This window comes from Antedon mediterranea, chromosome 1 (assembly GCF_964355755.1).
Source record: "Antedon mediterranea chromosome 1, ecAntMedi1.1, whole genome shotgun sequence".
NCBI classification, from domain to species: Eukaryota; Metazoa; Echinodermata; class Crinoidea; order Comatulida; family Antedonidae; genus Antedon; species Antedon mediterranea.
Genome location: NC_092670.1, coordinates 36,208,967 through 36,235,148, shown reverse-complemented (window position 1 = coordinate 36,235,148; position 26,182 = coordinate 36,208,967). Strand labels below are relative to the sequence as shown.

Here is a 26,182-nt window from a genome sequence, read left to right as displayed (position 1 = left end):
TTTCTGTTTCAATTTTAAACAACTGTACACGATGCCTTAATACTGTTCTATTAATAATATTATTATTAAAATAATGCATTCTCGTAACGCTTACTGTCTGTGTATATTTCATGAAGCTGTCAATGAAGAGTTATTTACCTCCGCCAAGGAGGTATTGGTAATCGATCGCATGTGTTTGTCTGTCTGTTTGTTTGTTAGCAGGATTACTAAAAAAGTAATTACAAGATCTTTACCAAAATGAATATACAGATAGATATGTGGTCAAGGACCATTCCATTAAATGACCATGGTCCCAATTCTGAACCACTTTTTAGTATACTTTTCAGACCTGCTAGTGTTAAAAGATAGGACAGAATTTTTCAAAAGCCGGCGAGCAGTCTTAAAGTATTAAGTAAACTGAAATTGCATTTTCTCGAGAACCACTTGTCCAAAAAACTTCATTTTTGTACAAGAGGCAAGACTTATAATTGGTGATTTGTAATTTAAAAACATGAATTGATTTAATGTGCACATTTTTTGATGCGAGTAGTTTAAAAAACCTATTTCTTTTCAAATTCATCAACGCAATGGTGATACTTGATGGGGAGTTAAATACAAGAGGTAGGCCTACATGAAAGTACCAATGGCACTGAGACCGATAGTACGTTGTAATCAACTCGGAACATATACGAGCTCCGGTACATTGCTGCTGCTCTTTTGTATAAGGTTCCCACTAGCGACGCGATCTACGCAACGTAAGAAAATGTCCTTCCAATTACTGTGTTCTCCACCGCCTGCGTGAAATCAAACCTACGATGTTGGAAGCACTTTTGCGTCGTCGGTTCCCACTTGTGATTACGCAATACAGCACTTTGCGTCGATACGCCGCTGCGTTGCGTTCTAGTGGGAACCACGCTTTAACAAGTAAATCAACGAATATTGTCGAACACAACACATTAAACAATCGAAAAAAGTGTTTTAATAATACCACATTTCTATATTCTAACATTTACATACAAATTCATTTCAGGTTAAGATATACAAGAAACCTAACAACTCCAACATATGAAATGCAATAGGAATATTACAACGAATTCCTGCCGATAAATATTTGGTATATATAAATTTCTACAGCTATTATCACTGACTACTTATACTGTAGTTGCTTTCTAGGCTACGTTTCATTAAGCCAGTTTTGGTGGCATATCCAAGATACTGTGGCATATGGTGGTGGCATATCCAAGATACTGTGGCATATGGCTTAAAGATGTATTTTTCTCCTGTAAAAAATAATTCTGAAAACATTTTTGGTTGAATACGGTATGCCATTTTGATGTCACATAATAAAAAAATGATTTACCTGAAAAAATGTAGTTTAAAGCAAAAAATAGTCTGCCAATTGGCTGCCAGCCAATGGATTTTTGGTTGAATTTAACCATTTTGTTTTATTTTATTTTCATTTTTTTCTATGAAAGTGATTAAATTGATTAAAACTACAAAATAACCTATTCAAAGTCTGATTAAATTAATCTTCATTTTTCATGTTTTTGGGGGTCATACATCTTTAAACCAAAATTCTTTGGTATAACAGCATGTTGCTTTTTCACCACCGAGCCACAATTCAATATAATTCAGTTTGTTCATTGTTTACGAAGGACTTTTGGATTGCAAGAAGACGAAGCAGTCGAGCCTAACAATATGCGCATGCGCACAGCCTACTCGGCTTTATAGTAGCTTATGCGATCACGCCAAGCTACCAGAACGCCGAATTGCCTGTATGCATGTTCATCTGTTCGCTTCGCTTGAATGTTTGAATGTTTTAACTAATTACCATTCATGCAATTAAAAGTACTAAAATCTGCATAACAGTTACCACCTGTCTTCAGGCTAGCAGATGTAAACTCGCACTAAATAATCATATTGACATCCGTCCTAATGACGAACGTTTAAAAAACATGGCCTTCAAATCACTATTTTAATATTTTTATTCGAAGTTTTATGAACTGATAGATATTATGAAGTAGAAAATATAACAATCACACAAGGATACCCTATCGTCCGGCTGACTTTAAAATCGCGTTCGAAAATGACGTACATCTTTAGTTGTCTTGGTGTTCAAAGAACATGAAGTCCTATAAGAAAACAAAACAAAAATTAGTCATTTTATATGATTTTCAAATGAGGTACACAACGACGAAGTTATAACGTTTGAAAACCGCGATTTTTTTTCCGTACATATGTTGGGGATCCCTTATGTGAAAGATAGCCGAACTACTTTCTAAATATAACTAAACCTAACCCTCTAAATAATCTCTCACTATGTAAAACGTCCATAGTCTGATCCACTTGACTACACAGACGGCTCGACAGAAAGCGTTTGCATTTAGCAGATTGTAATTAGCTAAATTCTTACGTCACACCTTATGGATATAACTGTTGAATATTCATGTTTATTTTGTGACGTTTCATGAAGTGGTCTCCATAGGAACTATCGCATAGAAAATATCGCATCCCGGCCGGCGTACATACTATTTTGAATAAGTCGTACGTTATGCAAAAACGATCAGCTTTTGTCTAATTTGCATACAACTTCCAGGTGGTGCGTATTTATTATACATTAAGAAGCAACCACATGGCAAGTTTGGTACTGTACGTAGTTGTCGTGCTTGAATCAAAATAAATGCGACCTTTATTGTAAGTAAACGTACTGATCTTATATTTCATTTAATACTATACAGTAGATATTCTTAATGTGTTGTTATACGATAACAGGTTATAATTGCTAGTCGATATACTGGTGCATATAATTGCCATTCATTGAGTTAATTTACTTTTGTTTACATAGTCTATGACGCGTAATTCTCGTTCGTTTTGAATTAGCAATTAAGCGTTAAATTTGTATTTGTTCTATATACGATATTACACAGGCAACGCAAAACATATTTGATTTGATTAAATTTTCGTTAATTCAGCTGTATCAAGTTTAGATACTCTAATCATTAGCCAATATAATGACACCTATTCATTTACACAGTTTACAGTACTTAACCCATAGGCCCTATCATATATCGCCCCTCATTACGAAGCTAAAGTTGCTGAATTGAAATTTGTGGCAAGGATTTATTTTATCAAGATCACCCGAGTGTGGGGTATGATTGAAGAGGGATGGAGGTTGGTGGGTGTACAGGGAGATTCTAGCGTCTGGGGTTATGAGACATATCAAAATAATCGGAACTGTACTGAAGGTTTTAAACTAAATTTAAAACCCACCCTGGGCGGGCGGATATAATTGCTAGTCGATATACTGGCGCATATAATTGACATTCATTGAGGTAATTTACTTGTGTTTACATAGGCTATGACGCGTAATTCTCGTTCGTTTTGAACGTCGTCCGGAACATTACAAATTCTGTCGACATAACACGCAATAGTACGGGGCGCCGCCCGGAACATTACAAATTCTGTCGACATAACACGCAATAGTACGGGGCGTCGTCCGGAACATTACAAATTCTGACATAATACACAATAGGTCTACTTACAATTAAGAAAGTTCCTCCAATGAGGGCAGCCTTTAATTTGACATCAAGGTCTCGTGGAACTAGAAAGGGGGAGAATAATAAAACGAATTGCCATTGTCAAGATTATATATAATACAACTTGCATTTATTTTTTTTAAACTATGCCTACTAACTAGTGCTTAAATATACACGGCTACAAATCATGTTACAACGTACAGTTCTAAAGCTCTGTCTGCACTATCAAACGTTATGTGACAACAACATGTGATGTGTAAAGCTCTGTTTACACTATCAAACGTTATGTGACAACAACATGTGATGTGTAAAGCTCTGTCTGCACTATCAAACGTTATGTGACAACAACATGTGATGTGTAAAGCTCTGTTTACACTATCAAACGTTATGTGACAACAACATGTGATGTGTAAAGCTCTGTCTGCACTATCAAACGTTATGTGACAACAACATGTGATGTGTAAAGCTCTGTCTACACTATCAAACGTTATGTGACAACAACATGTGATATGCCCATATATACCCATGATGATGTCATATCACTTAATATTGGGAATATCACACAAGTTTGATAGTTAAAACAGAGCTTTAGAACTCAATTCTGAGTTTACCCTAATCCAAATTGAAAATCAACCACAGGAGATCGCCATTGTGATCGTTATTTAAACATTCGTATGTTTAAAAGCTGCACGAATATTACACGCAAGCGAGACGATAACATAAATACTTACATTGAACGCTGAAGTTGTTTGCTTTGGAGCAAACCTCCTGAAACCATCCCGCCCATTGCTTCGCTAGAGTTCCTACTTTCTCATTCGTCTGACAACTTATGATCTGTAACAGAATAAAACATTTACTATTTTGTTGGGACACTGCTATTGAGAGGAACATCCCTATTAAAATACCCCCGGGGACACTTCCTTCTCAAAGTGAGGGGCGATATTGTAAGCCTACAGTCGCGGATATGACCGCTCACTGGCTTCCCAGGGGCCCCAGAGCTTACAGAGGCATTAAGATATGTTGAAAAAATGAAAACGCCTAAAGTTTCCGGTGTTGGAGTGTCAATTGCGGTTCCTAAACCAGGTTGCCAATTGCCTCTGTGTTACAGCCACTGAGGCCTAACACAACGGCCAGCCCAGGATGCACAATTTAAGGTTTGCTTCTCCCAATGCAACGCAACGACGTATGCACAACGAATTTGAATTGACCGATCACAAGCGACAGTTATGCTTGGTTTCCAGTAGGATGCATTGCAAGGACGTAGACGCAACGTAAGCGAGTTGACCAATGACAATTAACGACAGTTCGAATAATCAATCGCTTGTGATCAAATCCCTCAAGTTGCGTTACGTCGCTGTGTTGCGTTAAGCTTGGTTCCCACTAGAACGTAACGCAAGGACGTAAACGCAACGTAAGCGTTTTAACCAATGACAAGCGAAAGTCATCGTCGTTGTGTTGCGTTTCTTCCATGAGTTGCGTCCAAGATTGGGGAACCAAGTTTAAGGGAAAACTTTGTTGGGTCCAGAGGTCTCCCCCTTTTAGGGTTCTGTTTTAGATAAATACCTCAAACTGAACATCTTCGGTGCAGCAAATTGCTTGGCAAGGACAGCACGGACCTTGAACCTCAAAAATCGGGCTGCGGTTAGCGTCCAGCAACTGATAGAATGGTTTCCAGCAAGTTTTTCTAGAAAGACGCAAGAAAGATAAACATCACGTAAAGAAAATACAGGGGGATCTTTTGCAAGTGTAAAGCTTGGTTCCCACTAGGACACAACGCAAGGACGTAGACTCAAGCGAGTTGACCAATGTCAACCGACAGTTCGAGCAATACATCGCTTGTGATTGGTCAAATCCCTTAAAGTTGTGTTACGTCGTTGTTGCGTCTCTAGTGGGAATCGCGCATAATCCAAAGTGACGAAGTAATTACAGATATAATTGAGTAGAAGTCAACTTAATTCTTACCGCAAATTTAAGATGTACATCCGATTACCTGGCAGGTAGGAATTGGTTTTCCTACATGGTAATCCTGGTTAGGCCTCCACTTTCGGGCTTTCAGGTCATGGACATTTATGGCTTTGATTACGGGTTACACTCCTATAACTAGCATTCGATTTATGACGACCTAGGCCCTACGCATGTGACCCAAATCCCCGAAATTGCATCGAAGAATTGAGCGATATGCCGCACGTTTCAGACATATTTTGTCTTTTGCATGCGGGTGTGGGCTTTGTTCGGGCCAACTCAAACTGTAGGGGAAACATATTTTAAATTCGCCCCTGTCTGGAATAACAAAATATGACTTATTCCTCCACTAAACTACGCATCTGCCGCAGTATACTTACGATTGGCGCATGTAACCAACAGGTATGCCTGGAGGGGCTTCAATGGTGACTTCAAAGGCGCAACAATCCGCATTTGCGCACCAACAACAGCCGGCGCAACACTTGAACTCGCGGACAACGCGAATTACTTCCTGAAAGATATAATACAATTATAAAGCGTGGTTCCCACTAGAACGCAACGCAGCGACGTATCGAAGTGCTGTATTGCGTAATCACAAGTGGGAACCGACGACGCAATAGTGCTGCAAAAATCGCAGGTTTGATTTCACGCAGGCGGGGGCAGACACAATTATTAGAAGGGCATTTGCTTACGTTGCGTAGGCTACGTTGCGTCGCAAGTGGGAACCAAGCTTACAGACAAATTTCCTCGGAAAATACACACCGGCGGCATATGTGGTACCGTAAAGAATTTGTAGAGTGATTTGCTTTAATTTAATAAAGATATTAACTTTCTTATTTCCGCACATTAACAATTTAACCGTCTAACTTCTAGTTATTTTTTTTAATCGACATAGAGTGTCAGTGAGACTGGTTGAAGTACGGTAGCAAATATAGTTTAAGATATTTGTCACTTTTTGCTTTCCATACTGTATCGAGATAATTGTTTGTTATTGAATAGATCATGCATAAAAATCAATACAATGTGCCAACAATACGGTCGTTGAAAAGGAATTTGAATGCGACTATTATAATTATATAGCTTAACACAGGATATACAAAACAGACAATTACGATTTCGAAATATTCGATGCCTTTAAAATTCGCTGTAGGCCTAAGGCAATTAAAAGCAAAAATAAGCGACGCAAACATTACGCAGTTTTATATACTGTAATAGAAAACTATGTGTAATCAAAATGGTCGTGATAGTATACCCAATGCCAACAATGCTGTTGAACAGTTGCAATATTTGTAATATTCTTGTTGCTTGTGTTTGCAAATATATGCTTCATAACTCAAAAATATATTGTAGATGGAAAAGTACTGTATCTTATTATATATTTAAGCTTAGAGTTTGCGAATTCTCTTTTTTCTTTTTCTGTTTATACGTTTGTTGATATGGATGAATTTTTCAAAATAAAATAAATTGAATTAGGCCTATAAGCCTACATCATTATTAATGCAATTTGAAACGTAGAGAAAGTGCTCAGGGTGTTTATTGTCAATTTTGGGTGGGCATCCGACCTATGTCTATGCTTACCTGGCCAAAATTGTCAGTAAGATGCAAAATAAAGCCACGATCTTGGTGACAGCAATTTCGCATTAAACAACTTGACTCTATATATTAAATATAAACGAAAAACACATTAAGAAACTAATGCTCTATTGAGTTACGTAAGATAGTAGCGCAATACTTCGTTCTCTGTCGCTCGTATAGATTTTTACGGCAACCCAGTCAAAAATCGACTTGCTACAATCATAGGGGAATTTTAGATAATTCGTCAATTAAAACACAAGCATTGGCAGTCTGGGTTCCATACGGAGTTTTGACTTAATATTAGTAAAAAGATATGTTGGCACATATGCCGTTTTTTCATACGTATACCAGGGAGTTGTAACAACTCCCTGCGTATACTTGAGCTCGAAACAATCAGGCCCGATTTCAGGTTCAGACAAACATCAACAATTCTTTGAAATAACTACAGACTTGGGGCAAGTCTAATGCATTGGATACGTGGCGTACAAGGTAAATAGAAAGATGTAGCCTACCTTCCATAGCAAAGAACACTTGCTGTCCGAGGGAATTCTTCAATGCATAACGATTTTTTGTCTCGAATCCAGTTAGCACTGCAAAAAAACAAAGATCATTATTGTTGGTTATACGGACCGGACGGATACTTCTTTTCTTTGTTGTATTGTCACATACTGTCCTATATGTAGGCCTGCATGCTCAGGATGAAATTGATTTAGTGACCCCTCGTGTGATTATGTAATATTAATGAATTAAAGGGCAGTGAAACCATCATATAGCATGTTAAATGTATAGGCCACTCTTTGCAGGGCACCTCGACCTGCTATAGTCAGCTATTCAGCAGATAGCAAACGAACGGTAAAAAATATTGCCTATATCACAAAAGAATCTTAAAATGTATTATATGCCTAGATCCTCACCTTCAGCCAACTCAATAACTTGATGTACGAGTATTTGGTCCAACGATGCCAGGTACTCGAGTCCAGGAGGACATACAGTGGAAAACTGAGTCGGATCTGGCTTTGACATCCACTGAACGCCGGCCAGTCCTGGAGCTGGTGGAACCGGTGGCCCTGGTGGGGTACCTGGCTGCGCTACAACCTGTCAAAAAAACCAGGTTTTCTTACTTACTGTTTAAATAACCATCAAGTCACCAACATAATGCATAAAGGCTATGGATTACGGTTTTTTTTATTTCAATTTTCATTATAACAAGGCCATACATGGCTGCAGTCAAGTGCTCAAGTTAGTGTTTACCGACCGACCGACCGACATAGTGAGCTGTAGAATCGCGGTGGACGCGACTAAAAATACTTGAGTTCATTATAATAATTTATGCAGGCTTGTATTTTCGTGTTTGAACCATATGCTTTTGTACACAACATATGTAATTTAACGTAAAACGTACTCGAATAGAATGATATCAATAATTTATAACATAACATCATATGGTAATTCATTAATAAATTGTTTATAATATCGTAATTCAACAATATACATGCGGAAGCTGTAATTCGGTTAGATCAATATTATTAACAATGCAATATCGGGTTGTTGACAAAATATGTAGCTATAGGCTACAATGCAATATAGGCTATAGGCTACAATGCAATATCGGGTTGTTGACAAATATGTAGCTATAGGCTACACAGCTATATTGAACAAACGTAATTCAATGCTTTTTCTTTAGCGTATAAACTATAGGCCTACGGCAGAAATGAACATTTCGGAAACTAAAAAAAACATGGGACCCTGACGCGTTATAGCAGGGGTTTCATACTCTGAGTTTTAGCTTTTATTTAGTCTTTCACAATGAAGTCATTTGGTGCGCAGGAGAAATGAAATGAAATCTATACAGTTTTTCTTTATCCATCACTTGGATTCATTCTTTTGTTTACAGTAAAAGAATTCACAACTTGTGAATTCACATGTGAACAATCGATCCTTATCCTTACGATCAATACACTTAACAAGTACCTAATAATATACTCACAGGAGTGTTCGCCATATCAGATCAAATATTCGGATATCTGCAGAAAGTAAAAGAAAATAAATAAATAAATAAAAATCATTAATTAGACAGACTGAGCCTATGTTGGGCCTAGCAAGATTTCTGGATTTTACTCGAATTTATGACTTTTTTTACAGATCCTGTGCATAAAATTGTCAACGAAATTTAAATGAGTATAAAGCTCTGTCTACACTATCAAACTAGTTTGACAAAAAAAAGTGTGACATGCCCTAATATATGGGCACATCTAATCACACTTTTTGTCACATAAAGTTTGATAGTGTTGACAAAGCTTTATAGGCCTATATTAAAGATTTACAATATGGTGCGCACCCGTTCCAATGAAACTGCAAATTAGCAAAAATCTTAATTTCTTGATAATAATAACCCTAGTAGAATATTCGAGCACTTGGAGGGCTGCTGGTCCTGTTGTACAGTAATTGAATATTATATTAAATTCAATCAATCAACAGACTCGACTACTGCTGAGAATTAACCCTATAGCTTTTTTAGATATCTCGGGTGTCAAATAGTACCGTATTAATGATCGCGATCAGAAGCACTGCAATTTAAGCGTTCGCTCACTTATTGTGTGAGAAATAACAATGGAAAAGAAAGAAAGAAAACACACATATAATCACATGCATCTATTTTGATCCGGTTGCATGGTTATTTATAGAGATGATCGATTTTACAATATGAGCTAATTGTGGCATATATCATTTTTTATGGATGGAAGACGGTACCTTTCCTAATGGTGTAAACACGTTTTGTAGATAGACAGGCCTAGAGTTAGTAGTTTATTGTAGCCTATCATTGTCAATTTAATTAATCAATTTAATTAATTAGGCTACATCGAGTAAGTCTCAGTGACATACAACAAAACGTGGTTCTCCACTGCTGACACAATACATAATGAAATCAAATCAAATCAACATTTATTTCTTCCACATAAAATAAGATATCCTCACGATTGAAAATAATGAGTAATAAAAGCGATTATTTACTGTACATCGAAATACTACAACTAGCCCTATAAACATTAGCCACGTACACTGCATACATACGTGTTTTAACACGTATTATTGTGTATGCAAAAAGGAGGTGTTAAAACACCTCCTTTTTGCGCGGACAACAGACAGCAGTGGTACGTACGGTGTAGTGGAATACGACATCATACGGCTAATCGACATCTTTTTACAGGACTGGCCCAGGCCTTACAATTCGTCAAGGTCAACTTGTAAGAAGTACAATCACCTCACAACAAGCAATTTATGATTTCCGTCATATTACTGTTATGCTAATTAATATAATATTGTGTGGCCGCTCATTTGACACACGGATTAAAAAAAAACAACTAAAAAACGTTGACGACGTCGTTTGTTATATAAGTTACTGCATTACCACCGTAGTAGATATAGAGTAGGGGTTGCCTACCTTACCTAGGCTAGGCCTATATAATGAATCGCCATTTTCTACTCTAACTATAGAAACGACCCATGTTCCCTCGGCCGATAAACCATGACATAAATTGGATGAATTTTAAGGGCCTTACTTACCTCTGAGATGAAAGATAATGATCGAAACAGTTCAACTTCGACGATGTGCATAGGATGCGCGTAATTCAGGTAGCATACAAAAAGTACAGCAGTACACACACGTCACCGCGCCCACACACCAAAATGTAATGTGATTGGATAATAATTACTCGAGCATACAGGTCAGGTCAAAACATGTGCATTGAAGTGTAAAAATAATAATAAAAGCTGGATTAAAGGTGAGGCAAACTATTTTGTATTCAGTATTAACTATTATAGAGTGTGAACAGGGAGGGCTTATTTTATATCTCCCTGGTGTGAATCACCAATTGAATTTCACAAAAAAGATTTTCTGATTATATCGTCTTTTTCTCAACTTTTTTTTCTTAAAGATTGTTCTGTTTGAAACTACTTATGAAGGCTTTAAGTAGGTCTAACAAAAACTTGTCTAGGCCTTTGTATTGATGGAACTTTAACATTCTTACTAAATGAGACTTAATATAATCAGGGTAGAATTAAGAGTAATTTAACTCTTCCCTGATATAATCATCACAGCATACGTAGACCTGATCATGGACATTTAACGATGAACGTACAAAAAATACAAATATACATTGATATACTTTGTAAATTTATGACTAATTATGATTTATTGAAGTCCAAAAAAAAAAAATTAAAGAGGAGTTCTTTCAATTTAGGAGTTAGTTGTATGGAGTAGTCAAACAGATCAGACGTCGAAACATACGTAGACTGTACACTTTCGTTTTAAAATAAATGTAAATGCCGGTAAACCACCTGAATACCAAGTTGTGACTTTTTTACTCTGTACACATAGGCTATTGTATAGGGAAGGTTTACCTTTGAGACTCAAAAACATCACCACAGGTGGGTAGCATACAAGTTTTCTATTGAATTTCTAGTTGAACCTTTGAATGATTCTCAGGTCAGACACCCTTCCTTCAATATGTCTAGTATCGTCTTTCGCACTGTTTGCATTCTGCAATTGTCGCTCTAAGTTTAACTTTAAAGTTTGAGAAAAAGCATATAACTTTATTTGGTTCAGGACACGCATCATGCATTTGGTTTAATTTTGAATGCACTGATCGATTCAAAATTGCTTTAAGTTGACCCACTCTCACCAAAAATCTGGCAAAACATCCAAAATACTATAGGCACCAGGTACGTGCGGTATATAATGTTTACAACCTCGACATTGAGATTCTCTAGAGAGGCTACAAACTTGAAGATAAACACACATTTCAATGCTAAACAAGCACGCAGTTTTGTATGCTTATAACAACCGTTCCCTTTCACAATATTTATACTAAAAAGTTAGGTTATAGACTAGATAAACATCTCATCAGTTATGTTGTGTATTGTGACTATTAAATACAGCTGGATAAACGTGGTAGTAACACCACTCCACTCAAGGCAGCCCCTACGATACTACATAGGCCTACAATAAAGAAGTATAGACCTATACATTTGGTTGTTCAAAAGGCATCCGTCGCCATACATCCATATCGCGTGTAATTTCGAGTCCGACTCAATTCCTGACCATTGTTTAAGGTTAAGCATAGAGATATTATTACGAGTCGAGCGCCGAGCGGTAACGTTAAGCGAAAAATCGCGTAGCTTGACCCAAGCTCTGTTCCACATGAAAGACTTCTCCATAAAATGCATACATATGGTATTCGTGGTGAATTGTTGAAATGGATTAAACTATACTTGTCAAATCGTGTCCAGCGAGTGGTGGTAAATGGCGAAGTTTCGGATTGGATATCGGTCCAGAGTGGTATTCCTCAAGGGAGTGTATATGGTGTAATCTGCTTTACAATATTTATCAACGATCTGCCTCAATTAGTTAAGTCACCTCTTTTTTTTGTTTGCTGATGATTCAAAGACATACAAAGCTGTTGATTCAGACATAGATGCTCTTGATTTTCAGGCGGACATTGATAAGATGTATAAATGGTCAGTAAAGTGGCAGTTGCCCTTTAATATTAATAAATGTAAGGTTATGCATCTCGGTAAAAAATCCTTGAACACAACATACTTTATGGGAACAGATTCAGATAGAATTCAGTTAGGAGTTGTAACTCGACTCAGATGAGAGATCTTGGTGTTTTAGTTGATAATAAATTGAATTTTCATGATCATATCGTTGAAGTTGTTAAAAAGGCTAACTCTAGACTTGGTTTAATTAAGAGAACCTTTGAATATTTAGACAGTCATTTAGTGTCTATCCTTTATAAATCAATGGTTAGACCGATTTTAGAATATTCTAGTACGGCTTGTCTTCCTCAGTTTGTTGGTGATTCTATTCTCTTAGAAAAAGTTCAGCAAAGAGCCACAAAACTTGCTGTGGAAATTAAAACTCAACCATATAGTGACCGAATGAAATTTATGAAACTGCCATCATTAGCATTTCGAAGAAAGAGGTCTTGCTGCTTACAGATTTTTAGAATGATACAAAAGTATGATAATGTTAATCCGGGTGTCTTTTTTGAATTAGCACCATCTACTGTAACTAGAGGCCACAATTTTAAAATTAAAAAAGTTCATAGTAAATCGAAACACAGACAGAAATTCTTTTCAATATCTGCAGTAAATGATTGGAATAGTTTGCCATATCATATAGTAAATGCATCCTCTATAAATAATTTTAAAACCCATCTTGAAACACACTGGAAAACCCACAACCTAAAGTTTGAGCCAAGATGTTCAAAGAGGGACTCACAAACCTTAACAGGTTTATAGTCTAAAGGTCAAGGTAAAGTAGAATCTGTATCTACACTGCGGAAACCGCCCGTCCGCTCCGCGCTTTGTGTAAATGGTCATAAGGAAACATATAGATTCTTTATTTTTATTACCGTTACCGATCGTCTGGCTGTGTAAATAGGCCTTTAGATTGCCAATCAACTCTCTTTGTGGTAGTGTAAATGGAAATAACATATTCTGCTTTAAACAATGATTTTAAATGCATTTGATGCTAACTAAACATTGAAGAGGCACTCTAAGCATTTGACAAAAATATAATCCTAAGACTTAAGCTTGGTTCCCACTAGAACGTAACGCAAGGACGTAAACGCAACGCAAGCGTTTTAACCAATGACAAGCGAAGTTACAGACAGTTAGCAATCACAAGCGAATAAGCCATCGCTTGTGATTGGTCAATTCACTTGCGTTGCGTTACGTCCTTGCGTTGCGTCGCCAGTGGGAACCACGCTTAATTAAGAGGTTGGTTATTGTTCTATACCACCAATTTCAATTATGTTTGCCGGCCATCTCTATCTCTTTTTGTTTAGAATGTGATTAAATAAAGAAATATTAAGAATATTTAGATACTCTAGATGTTTTATATAGGCCTACGTCTGTACATAGTATAGCTACACAAATAATGCTTGGTTCCCACTAGCGACGCGTGCAACGTAACGCAATCTATGCAACGTAAGAGAATTCCCTTCCAATCATTGTGTTTCCCCCGTCTGCGTGAATCACAAGCGAATAAGCCATCGCTTGTGATTGGTCAATTCACTTGCGTTGCGTTACGTCCTTGTGTTGCGTCGCTAGTGGGAACCACGCTTTAGGGAAGATGATCTGCGTCCGTACGGAGGAGGAGTCGGACGTCGGGTTAGCGGAGAAGAGATGGCACTTCCCTAATCATATTTTGTCAACACATTATCGTTAATTTATGTCATTCAGTGAAATAATTGGAGCGTTCAACATTCGTGCGTCAAACCTTTACCTTTGATTAACGATGTATTAAAATGGGTTAAAAGATTTTCAAAGAAAGGATTTAGGCTTGAATTGTCTAGTTCCACTCACAGCAATAAGTAATACCACCATATCGTACTTAACACCATCTTCGTGTGTGTAACCACCCATACGATTATGGCATTGAAAAATGACAAAGGCAACGGGAAGTGAACGCCTACCTGGTGTCCTTCTTTACCAGTGTTTTTAACTCCAGTTCAGTGTTTAAACCTCAACTTTCACGCACGGGCAAACAACAAGTTCGGTAATACCGCAGTTGCCCAAGATCTGTGGCGGTGGTAGCAGGAATAAATTAAAGTAGGCCTACTGATTTCATTTTTTATAACATAGATAGGTCTACTGTACTGATCATAAATTAAATTATGCATAGTTGCATGCAGAATGGTGTTACCAGAGGATTTACAAACGGCGTTGCGAGCGGAGCGCATCCGTTCCATTACAATAGTGGGTCACATGAAGAAAGACATTTTGGAAGACAAGATACAAACGATTTAGTTAAAGTTACCGTTATAAATATCACGGCCAGAGAATCGACAGGTAAGAGTAATGCATTGCTACGTAAACTTGATTGTATTTAGGAACAGTTGTGCAGAGAAGTAATACTCTTTCCTCTTTGTGTCGTCACAGTTAACGTCGCCAGTTTATGTCATAACTTCGTTATTCCGACCCGCATTGTTACGTCACGGTCTGACGTAAACTTAGGAACAGTCAGTTATTTTAATAAACTTGCTACACAGAACCATTCCCTCTTTGTGTTGAAAGTTTAGTTACTGTCTCGTAACTCCATTGTTACTCAGGAGTATGTCCTCGTTAATTATTACGTTAGATTAGGTTAGATTTGCTTACTTTAATCTGCCGTGTAAATTGCAGCAAATACCGATAACTTTATATAGTTCAATAATAGTTATATGTCCAATAAAAAGCATTTAAGTGTAACTTTAATTGTATTGTTTCAGAACAAGGAAGTCCAAAATCATGGAGTCCCAGAAAGATATCTCAAAACTGTGAGCCTAGCATCTCAAAATCTGTAAGTTTTACAATTTCTCCAGAAGACTCCGTCCGAGCACTGAAATCGCAAATAATTAACGAAGCTCGCTGCGTTGGATGGCCTGATCGATGTGTTCTTTACTTCCGGGGTACACATCTCTGCGACGATGACATGCAACTGAAGAAGTACGGAATCGCCAACGGGGAAGCGACGCTACTTATGGTGTCACGTTTGGAGAATAAAACCAGAAAACCAATGCATACCAATGAAAATAATCAAATAGTAATCGAGCTTGCGAATAAAATCTCTTTCAAAATAGACGTCGATTGGGCTTCTGATATTATTGAAGATATAAAGAATAAAGTTGCAATTGTGCTAAGAGCTTCGGTCAATGGTTTTCAATTACGATACGAGGAAACATACATGAAAAACGGTGAGCCAATCACAAAGTATTTGACGCCGCGATCGTTACCAACAGTTCGAATGATTACAGATGACGACATCAGGGAAGCAGAGACTGGAAATTTAAAGGTTTTGATTGAACTTGAGTCAAACGGAGATTTAATCCCGATTGAAAGTATCCATGATACAATAGCTGGATTGAAACACCAGATTGAAATAAGAACGAGACTTCCGAGGACGTGTCAAAGGTTAATATTTGAGGGAAATGAACTGACAGACGATCGATCACTTCGTAGTTACAACTTGCAAAGAGGCAATGTAATTCTACTGAAGACTGAACAATTATAGAAATTATACAACATAGAGAATTTGCGACGACCGACCTAGAAGTTATTCATTGTGCGCATGTGCAGATAGTTTGGGCACGCTTCCTCTTCCTATTTTATTCTCGACAGTTTTTTCGTTTCTACCTACAAATGACACTGCGTAGGTCGTACAGTAGGTAGTGTCGCAAATCAACATTTTTTAATTATTAAATTACGCAATTAAAATTATTTGACCAATCACAAGAGACGAATAATCCGAACATGTGATTGGTCAAATTATTTGCATTTACATATTTGCGAGTACTCTGAGACAACCAATCGGAATGGGTATTGGATTCATTATGGAATGCAATGACGTGAAACTAAAACAATGTAGACGATTTGAAAGCAATTTTACATCAGTACTTATGAAATTTAAACATCATGTTTATTTTTAATTAAAATTTAATTAATTTGGTCTTCAGTTACAGATATATTGACGTGTGTATAAACTATATTGAATATAATTGTTTTTAAAGTAATATCTTTGTTATTAAATTATGAAATAGAATCTATAATTGTATGTTTACTGTTTTCTTGCATTCTCACCTTAAGCCTGTCCACACTATCAAACTTTATGACAAAAACAATGTGATGTGCGCATACAATGGACATCATGATGTCATATCACTACCATATATGGGCACATCACACATTTTTTGATAGTGTAGACAGAGATTTAGAGATCTTTTCTACAGCGATTTGTTATAAAATAATTATTTGTTTATAATATACAGTTTATGATAATATCTATAGAAAATGTATTAATATCAATATACATAATTATGGAAAGATTACGGTAAGTCTTGAATCCTCATGTGTGCGTTGCTTTCTCTAGACTCTTGGTGGCGTCTTTTAATTTGCCGACAAGATCCTATAAAGCAAGAAAAGTATAATTTATTAATTCAAGTGAAACAAAATTTCAGGATAGCAACAAACTCGCTAAAAATATACAGAAACGTTTGTGGAAATTATATATTCATTTTCATATTTACATAACATATTTGGTCAATAGCAACTTTGTGTAAATAAGTTTCTATTTGTTTGAACAGTACAACAAGGCACAAATATATACATCAGGGAAATCCCCTACTATTTTAGGAAGGTTTCTTATGTATAACTGTTAGTAATTTTTTTTTTATTCATTTACATATTATTAGACAATTTAAACCATATTATTAGACAATTTAAACTAAATTTGAAATAGTTATTGTACATACAGTAAGGTCAACAGCTCTAAAGCTCTGTCTACACTATCAAACTAGTTTGACAAAAAAATTGTGACATGCCCAAATATGGTTGTGACATGCCCAAATATGGTAGTGACATGATTAAATATGGTAGTGATATGATTAAATATGGTAGTGATATGACATCGTCACTACTGTCCATATATGGGCACATCACATTTTTTTTCACATGATAGTGTGGACAGAGCTTTAGTCTAGTTTTACAAGCAGACCAGTAAATGCAATGGTCCTTTTACCTGTTCACACACAAACATACACTGTTTATGCTACTAACCTGTAATTGTTCTAATGTGCAGCCAAATTGGACATCTTTTATTTCGTTACTTCCATTCTCTTCTGTCTTTAATGTTATTAAGTAAGTTGGTTTATTTACTTTATCTAGATAGTTATTCTGAGGGGAAAAATCATAAAAGATAAATTCCATAAACTTTAAACAAAAATGTATTTATTCAAATTGCCAAGGATAACCATTAGCGAATTCATTCACTATCCTTCTTAAAGGTGGCAATCCTGTTCACAAGACAAACATATACACAAGATGCTCTACATAAACAAAGTCTTATTACAAGTCTTTGGGAGTGGAGTTGTAAATCGACATTCGAACAAATCCTGACATGACAGGACTAGCATCATAACCATCACTCTGTTGGACATAATACAACATACAAAATATACATTTTACTTTATATTTTATGAGATGAGTATTTAATTAGAGTCTTGTTAACTCAGCTGGTAGATCTATGGTCTGTAGACCTGTTGAGGTAAGGCATTAGCTACAGCTACACACAATAGTGGAAAATGATGAGCCACATATACCTTCATGTAGTAATCTAGCCGCCAGTCTACATCAACAACGTGTGGGTGTGATGTTCCTATTCTGGATAGCATAGCTCGCAATGCTGGCTTTTTCTCTTTGAATAATGTGTTAACCATCTCTGTTCTATCGGCAGAAAATTTACAGTCTTCTAACAAAGAACTGAAATGAAAGTAAGATAAAAGTTTACTTTATAAGAGCACCCTCGCCTTTCTGTAGTGTAGGTAATTTAAACATAATAATATCCATTGTTAAATTGAGGTACAATTCCGTCTGACATAGGCCTAGTAGTTTTTGTAAAACTCAAATGAAAAAAAAAATTTACTCCATATAGACTCTAATTCGTGACAGAAGCTCCGATAAATAAACACTCATGCTATACTTTGCAAATGTATGTATTATGGTGTCTGATCTCTCGACCAGTCAGTATTAATTATTATGATTGCAATTGATTGATATGCAACATTACCATACCTGATATTGGAAGAAGTAGCATCATATTTTGCAGCCTCCAGGAAGAATGTAGCTAGAGACCCATAAGACTGTTTGTATATAGCTGGTTCAATGCCTTTTACAACATCACCTAATGTCAATGAAAAAATGTGGAGAAAAAAAATTATGTGTACGGCTGCCTCTGTCTTTGATATATATGAACAATTATTGTTTTTCATAAATCATGACGTATATTAAATCTAGGCCTAGTAGGCCTATAATGTATAATATAGGGCCTACCTAGAGCTTTGTTATTTTATTAATTTAAAAAAACACAACATTATAATTAGTCATTCATCAGTATTGAAAAGGAACATTTTTATTGAATAATTTAAATAGTAAATAATAAATTACGACGAGTAAAAAATAGCAAAAGAACCATTAATGACAATTAGGTTAACGTAGGCTATCTAACTAAGCCACGGACCCTCTGCTGTTAGTGTTAGCTCCGCGGGTTCACTGTGTCTGTACTGTATCATACACGTAACACACCCGCTAATCTAGGACTTCGGTAGGCCTAGTATAGGCTAGCTAGCTAGGCCTAGGCCTAGCCGACGTATTTTCAAGATTAATATGTTTTTATGTACCTGACTTATTGCCTAATACATCTTCAACAATATTATTTATTAAAGGTTTGAAAAATTCATCCCTAATATGAACTGAATCCCCACAAATCTGTAAACTTTGTGAAAGTTCTGCACTCAATTCCATTTTTTTTTTCGTAAGTGAATTTTGACACCACCACCCTCTCCTCGCCCTCTATAATGTTAGGTCAAAGTTCAATGTCAACCATGATGCTCGTCGAGATAGAGAGCGCGCTCTGTTCAAAATAGAGAAAAATGTGCAAGGAACGGAGGATCGAACGAGCAGAGGAAAACTGATGCTTATTTTTTTCTAATTGTTTGTCATTTAAGTGTGTAAGTAATTAGGTAAAATGTTAAGTCAGGCTAGCCCAGACTTATGCGCTTGTGTGTGTGTTATTTTTAAATGAAAATTCAAAATTATGAGTAGGCCCAGAGATATTATAGTGAACTATAATATCTCTATGTATGATGGTAGGTAGGCCTAGCTAGCTAGCTAGGCCTACTAGCTAGGCCTAGGCCTTTTATCAGTGTACTAACTACTATACTAGCCTATACTACTTATTTATAAACACGTCGTAGTCGTGCCTACTAGGTAGGCTAGTCCTAGAGTAATGTGATGAAAACCAAATCGGCACAGCTCGTCCAGGCGTACCTCACTCAATTGTGATTAAAAAATTAAAAAGCAATAATTGAAATATAAAAAAGTCGTTGACGTTTTCATATTTATTTGTAAGTACTATTTTAAAGAATGAGAAAGAGTTATTTTACAGAATAATCTACAGTAGCAAGTTAAACCTAACTAAAAGTTGATGCCGCTCATAAAAAACTAAAACTCTGTACGCAGTCTGACTTGAGATGTTTCAAATCAGTGAAGTTGATCCTGCGGACCTCAGCTTCGAGGATGAGGTAAGACAGTTGCTCTTAAAAACATTTTTGCATTTGTGTTTTATTAATTATTTAATTTTTTTTCAAAAATTGTGTATTGATTGTATTGATTATATTTCTGGACATTATTTTCTCACTCAGGACTTTCTAAATCTAGATGAAGAAACATTTCTAGTGAATTCGTCATCCAAATTTAAGCAAACAAATATCATCAACAAAACACCATTATGTAGTTCTCAACTCGCCCCAAAACGAACCTCTGGTCACCAACCATTGGGTGCTGTTAGCAAATTCAATTTTAAATTTAAACAAAGTTCTCCGCCGACTTCTGATGGTAGGCCAAAATATAATGCCACAACTACTACTGCTAGGACAGCATGCAGCACCACGTCTGATAGCCTAACAACATGCAACAGGACAACATCGGGTTCTACCACCCTGAAAGACTTGACTGATTCTACAGCAAGGCAACCAACACTTCCTGCTAAAGGTATCCTGGCCCCAAAAGATAATTTACTTGAAACCAACCAGCAGAAAACACCCAACAAGCAGGCATGTTATTCCAACATGTTAGCATCACCATCACAGCAGCTGCAGGCACCTAAATCTCAACGTTTTAGTTGGAACAAACCCAATAATGATATAGATAAAACACTTAGCAATGACAATAATACTAGACAACAACCATGTCAAAGGTCAGCTTTGCAGATTCTACAAAAGAACATGGGTAGTCATGGTAATAGATCAGGTCTGAATATCAAAACAGATCAGTCAAAAACAATAATCAATCAACCGAATGGAAAGGCATCAAGTTTAAGAACTTCTATTCAAATGAATAATAACTGCAATAAGGAAATTAATGGTAGGAATTTTCAACCATTAACTAATAATATCAACCAGTCTGGTGTAAAAGATATTGCTGTCAAGGATTTGCAGATGAGAAATAACTACAACAATAATCTATCCTACTCTGCTATGTCATCAAAATTGACCCACGGACAAGCTGATACTTGTAAATCAAACACCATGCTAAACCACCAGTACAAGACTAACTCTTATCATCATCACACAGAGTCTAGTATGTCTGTAGCTAATAAGCAAAGGGCAAACTTTCAGCAGCATTCACCATACACTCCAAGACCCAGAACTCCTTGCAATAGGCACACCTCACCAAGAGTCTTTCAGGGAGCTGGAACAAGTAGGATTGCCAGAACACCCGATCCACTTTTTTCGGCACCACAGACACCACATTTCACACCTAGAGTTGCAGAGCTGTGCAGAACACCTACTTCAGTGAGAAAGGTTGAAAAAACAAGGCTGAGGAAGTTTCCAGGGCCAGCTGGTATCCTACCAAAACTAATTTCAGTAAGTAAAATACAGTATGTCTAAGTAAGTCATATGTTCTGCCCTGATCTGAGGTAATTGTACTGAATGTATGGGTGTGGGTGGTACTTAACCATTGACTTTCAGATCACCTATCATCCATACCTCTAGACCACTGCATGGAACCTTAAGCTCTCTCTACACCATCAAACTTTATGTGACAAAAAATGTGATGTGCCCATATAGAGACACAATGATGTCATATCACTACCATATTTGGGCACATCATATATTTTTGTCAAACTTGTTTAATAGTGCAGACAGAGCTTAAGAAGAAAATGAATAGCTTTGCATCAATTAAGTTTTATTCGTACTCTGAATTATTCTCGTATTATTGGGAAATCAAGTTTTGTTTGGTGCTTAATTTTTTAATCTGATAATTAGACACACATCTTGAGATATTTAACTTTGTTTCTGTGGTAATTTTTAGAGCAATGATGAAAACAAATTTGATGTTGTCCTTTCCGAAACTGATGAAAATGAAGAAGAAAAGATGGTAGGTTTAACATTCCCATACTGTGATCAAGAAAGCAGAGTTAATAGGAATGTACTGGAGAACAACCTGTGACTCACAGCCTACTGGGCTTATGCTCTGTCTATCAAACATTATGTCACAAAAAAATGTGATGTGCCCATATATAGACACGATGAAGTCATGTCACTACCATATTTGGGCATATCACTACCATATTTGGGCATATCACTACCATATTTAGGAACATCCCACTTTTTTTGTCAAACTAGCTTGACAGAGCTTAAAGTGCCTTTGTGTTGTACAGCTGGCATCAAACGACTTACAATGACCGGGACTGAGGTAGACCAGAACACCAGGGTAACTCTCCTAAAACCCCTAGGATTAACTCAGCTGAATAAACTGGGATGTCACTTTTGAATGAAGACTATGCTAAATGAGCATTTCCATACATGTGTGAAATGTAACCACAGTAGACGGATACATAATATGTAATTTAATAGTGTAGATACATCATATTTATATTAAATTCATTTATTGTAGGACATACCAAGTTCACAATTCACACCTATTGTTGATGATTTCACAAGCGGTACATGGACAACTATGCTGCATGTTTTGGACATAGATGTTGAGGATCCTACATCAATTCTGACAAGAAACAACATAGCGCTGGTATTGCGAAAGGTACTGCACTGCAAAATAAATGTCTTTTATTGGACTTTTGCGATACTTATTCCGATATATACAAACATGCACTAACTGTTGCCCCATGGCTCCATGTTCAATATGCTTTGTTCATCAGCGCATATCTAAATCGAAATAAAAGTGTTTTAAATTGACATTTAACAACCTGTGCTTCCTTAGCAAAGAATATGTTCTGGAATTATGCTTTCATATCGCAAGCAATGTCATATTATAATTTGCGTCGTAAAAGCAAAGTGTTCAGACTCTCTTAACTATCGCCTTCGTTAGAAACTGAAGCGTCACTGATTTTGGCGAATATCTGGTATGCAGGAGTAAATTGGTTTGGTTGGAGGTCAAAATCGTTGATGCTTGATATTCGTATCGTAAGCGTCATTCATTAATCTTGTACCTTGAGTTGTCGTAAAGAATGACACATCAGTGTCGTAAGAGGTGGCTTCCACTAACCTTTTCCTGGTGTGCAATATAAAAGCATAACTCTGAACAGATAGGTTAGATAGTGCCTTTTTATTCCTTGAATAGCCTGCTGTATAGCCTTTGACATTAGAGACTTTACAAAACAGGACAGGAAGCCGCAGGACGGTGCTCATGATTAATTTATGCATGAGCTTAGCGTGAAATTCTGTCTGATGATAAAGTTGGAATTTATACGAGTTACAAAATAATAATTTTTTTCAGGCTTCGTTGAAACAGCTTCAGCAAAACAAAGTAGCGCATCTCTGTGTCTTATTAAAGACAATTCAATTCAATGGAACTGATGCCAGCAGTATCCTGAAGGATCCAACCGGAGAGATACAGGGAACCATCCATCGGAAGCTGATGGAAGATCTGAAGGACGAGTTAAAACCAGGATGTGTTCTGATTCTAAGACAGGTGAGGCACAGCTATACACCTTTTTCACGAAACTGAAGACATCTTCGATGGATGACAAACAATGCTGTGCAGGGAAGCAGAACCTACAGAAATAACAGAGCGCAGCGAGCATATTTTTGGAGGATTTGTAACTCCTTAACAGACAGTCATATGGACAAAATTTGTACTGTAAAATCTTCTTAAAAGATTAGCCTACCTAACTGTGGCCAATCTTTTAAAAACATTGTACAGTATTTTTTTTTCTCATACGATACTTCTTTCAAGAGTTACAATTTTTAACATGGTGTCCTAAAAATTCCCTGAAAATGCTGTTATTTCTGTTGGTTACGCTTCTCTGCACATCCTTGTTTGTCATTGATCGAAGATGTCTTCTGTTTCGTGAAAAAGGCATATTGTTGTAGCTTTTAAGTCTCTTTTCCATTAGCGAATATATTTACGTGAAACAAACATTCCTGACTTATGTATGATTGGTTGCGCATTGCGTCACAAAAAGGATTGGATAATATTAATTCATGCGCATTAGTGAATGATTTTGATTCGCCCAAATTAATTTATCTAGAGGAAAATCGGTTTTAATTATTTACTCAGGTGAGTTGATAAAGTTGAAGTATTTGTTTTTTATGTCAATAAAGTTGAAATAAGTATAGTAAATACCGACCAAATTTAGAAATAATTGGCCCATGAAACCAATTTTTCTGAGTAAGTAACTAAGCTTAAATGTGCACTATGTTAACAAAGAACATTTAATACCTGCCACAATTTTCTTTTACAATGCAACTAATTGTATTTTTTACAGGTTGGCGTATTGAGTCCGTCCCTTCGAAATCATTATCTGAACATCACACCTAGCAACTTAGTTCATTTATTCCCTGCTGAGGTTAAAGGTCAGAATCAACGCCGGGCAGTGTTGAATGAAAACCTATCCGAACCATCTACATACAGTCCCCGATTGAAAGAATTCATTATACAACTGGGTCATAAGAGGTCAAATTTAGTTCAGTCAAATACTACAAGGAAAACTCAATTTACAAAACACAAAAACACTTTTGTTGGGAGGCCTACAAAAACACAACATTTGATGAGAAGCCAAGAACAAAGTAAACGTGACTCACTGACTACAACTGAGCATGCTCCAAAAACAGGTAATATTACCGTAGACGATAACGTCAAGAGGGGGAGTGTGGGGGCGGATAAGTCGCCCAAGAGAGTATGTTTGGAAAGTTCAACTTCCGTCGGGAATCATGGAATTAATTCCGAGACAAACGCTGATTTGGGGGAAAACATTGATGAACTTTTAAAAGGGATTGAGCATGAGTTATTTGAAGATTTTTAACACGTTTGTAAACACTCAAGCTCTGTCTACACACTATGAAAATGTGCTGTGCCCATATATGGACATGATGATGTCATATCACTACCATATTTGGGCATATCACTACCATATTTGTAGACAGAGCTTAACAACATTTTTTATTCAGAAACTCATCATGCCTTGATTTTTTAACAATATAACCAAAAATTTTATAATTTTGAGTAGAGTGTAGAAATGTTATTTTTAATGCAAAATATATTATAAAATGTTGCAAAAGACCTTTTTTTATAGACTAGCTTTTACCTGAACACCCCCACCCACTATTTGACAAGACCTTTAAAGCTCTGTCTACACTATCAAAGGTGGTAGTGATATGGCCAAATATGGTAGTCATCATGTCCATATATGGGCACATCACATTTTGTTATCATCTTTTTTTTGTATGCATGACTTTCATATTGTAAGCGTCATTCACTAATCTTGTACCTTGAACAAACGAAAGATCAGTGTCCTAATTTTCTCCTGGTTTATGATATGAAAGCATAACTCTGTAGGTCTGAACAGGCCCAGCTTACAGTAGATAGTGCCTTTTTATTCCTTGAATAGCCTACTGTCTCACCTTTGTACTTTTACACATAAAGTTTGATAGTGTAGACAGAGCTTTAGTCTGTAATCGCACAATTTGCTGCAGTAATCAAACTTAAAATCATCCAGGTCTCATTGTTGAGAATGTACCTGTTCTATATCAGACAGTGAAGGTCAAAATGTGATACCTGGCTACTAATTATCGTAATTTCACAACATTATGACAGGCCACGTGGACAAAATTAGTTTCGTCTGCCATGGTAAACCTTACTGTTCCAATATCAATTTAAGTACCGATTTGGCAGGACGCCCGATTGTCGAGACTTTTGTCTGATTTTTATACAATCTACTTATTTTTTCTTCTTGAACACTCACATGACGTGTAAGTAGATTCCTTTTTTTTTAATTCAAGTGTTTTTAAGGAGTGGCTTACTCGGAACTGACTTAAAGTTGCTGTTTATTATTTAGACTTTTACAATTACTAAAAGGCATATAATATGAATTAAGATCATGATTTAGACTCCAACCCCTCCTCCTAACTTTTAAAATTACATTTTTTGGGTACTTTTCTAACAGCAAATCCTGTAGTATTAGCTAACTAGCAAGAACTAATGGTTTTTTTTTATTCGTTTTGTTTTATAGGTTTTATTAGATTAAATTATAATTTATATACTGCATGTAAAAAAATATGGTTGAATAA

The 26,182-nt window shown here is 36.4% G+C and overlaps 3 protein-coding genes across 4 annotated transcripts; 1 reads left to right on the top strand and 2 right to left on the bottom strand.

The window, feature by feature from the left end:
• Positions 1 to 935: 935 nt before the first annotated feature.
• LOC140049534 (phospholipid scramblase 1-like) lies at positions 936 to 10,725 on the bottom strand. 2 transcript variants are annotated; one of them, XM_072094472.1, is made up of 10 exons: positions 10,617 to 10,725; positions 9,040 to 9,076; positions 7,967 to 8,147; positions 7,565 to 7,642; positions 7,056 to 7,132; positions 5,858 to 5,988; positions 5,079 to 5,199; positions 4,247 to 4,349; positions 3,522 to 3,580; positions 936 to 2,111 (listed from the first exon to the last, which is right to left on the bottom strand). In XM_072094472.1, the coding sequence occupies exons 2-10, from the start codon at positions 9,052 to 9,054 to the stop codon at positions 2,079 to 2,081; spliced, it is 798 nt and encodes a 265-aa protein (XP_071950573.1). In that variant the 5' UTR covers positions 9,055 to 9,076; positions 10,617 to 10,725; the 3' UTR covers positions 936 to 2,078. The 2 variants fall into 2 exon arrangements, with proteins under 2 accessions (XP_071950573.1, XP_071950650.1); XM_072094549.1 differs by lacking the exon at positions 10,617 to 10,725 and adding an exon at positions 9,391 to 9,608.
• Positions 10,726 to 13,439: 2,714 nt separating this feature from the next.
• On the top strand, positions 13,440 to 26,155 carry LOC140044662 (uncharacterized). Its single transcript, XM_072089272.1, has 7 exons — positions 13,440 to 14,909; positions 15,329 to 16,107; positions 20,294 to 21,517; positions 21,966 to 22,031; positions 22,551 to 22,694; positions 23,391 to 23,585; positions 24,382 to 26,155. The coding sequence occupies exons 1-7, from the start codon at positions 14,735 to 14,737 to the stop codon at positions 24,916 to 24,918; spliced, it is 3,120 nt and encodes a 1,039-aa protein (XP_071945373.1). The 5' UTR covers positions 13,440 to 14,734; the 3' UTR covers positions 24,919 to 26,155.
• LOC140049305 (COMM domain-containing protein 3-like) lies at positions 16,479 to 19,432 on the bottom strand. Its single transcript, XM_072094196.1, has 5 exons — positions 19,271 to 19,432; positions 18,666 to 18,774; positions 18,194 to 18,353; positions 17,652 to 17,768; positions 16,479 to 17,001 (listed from the first exon to the last, which is right to left on the bottom strand). The coding sequence occupies exons 1-5, from the start codon at positions 19,392 to 19,394 to the stop codon at positions 16,942 to 16,944; spliced, it is 570 nt and encodes a 189-aa protein (XP_071950297.1). The 5' UTR covers positions 19,395 to 19,432; the 3' UTR covers positions 16,479 to 16,941.
• Positions 26,156 to 26,182: the final 27 nt, after the last annotated feature.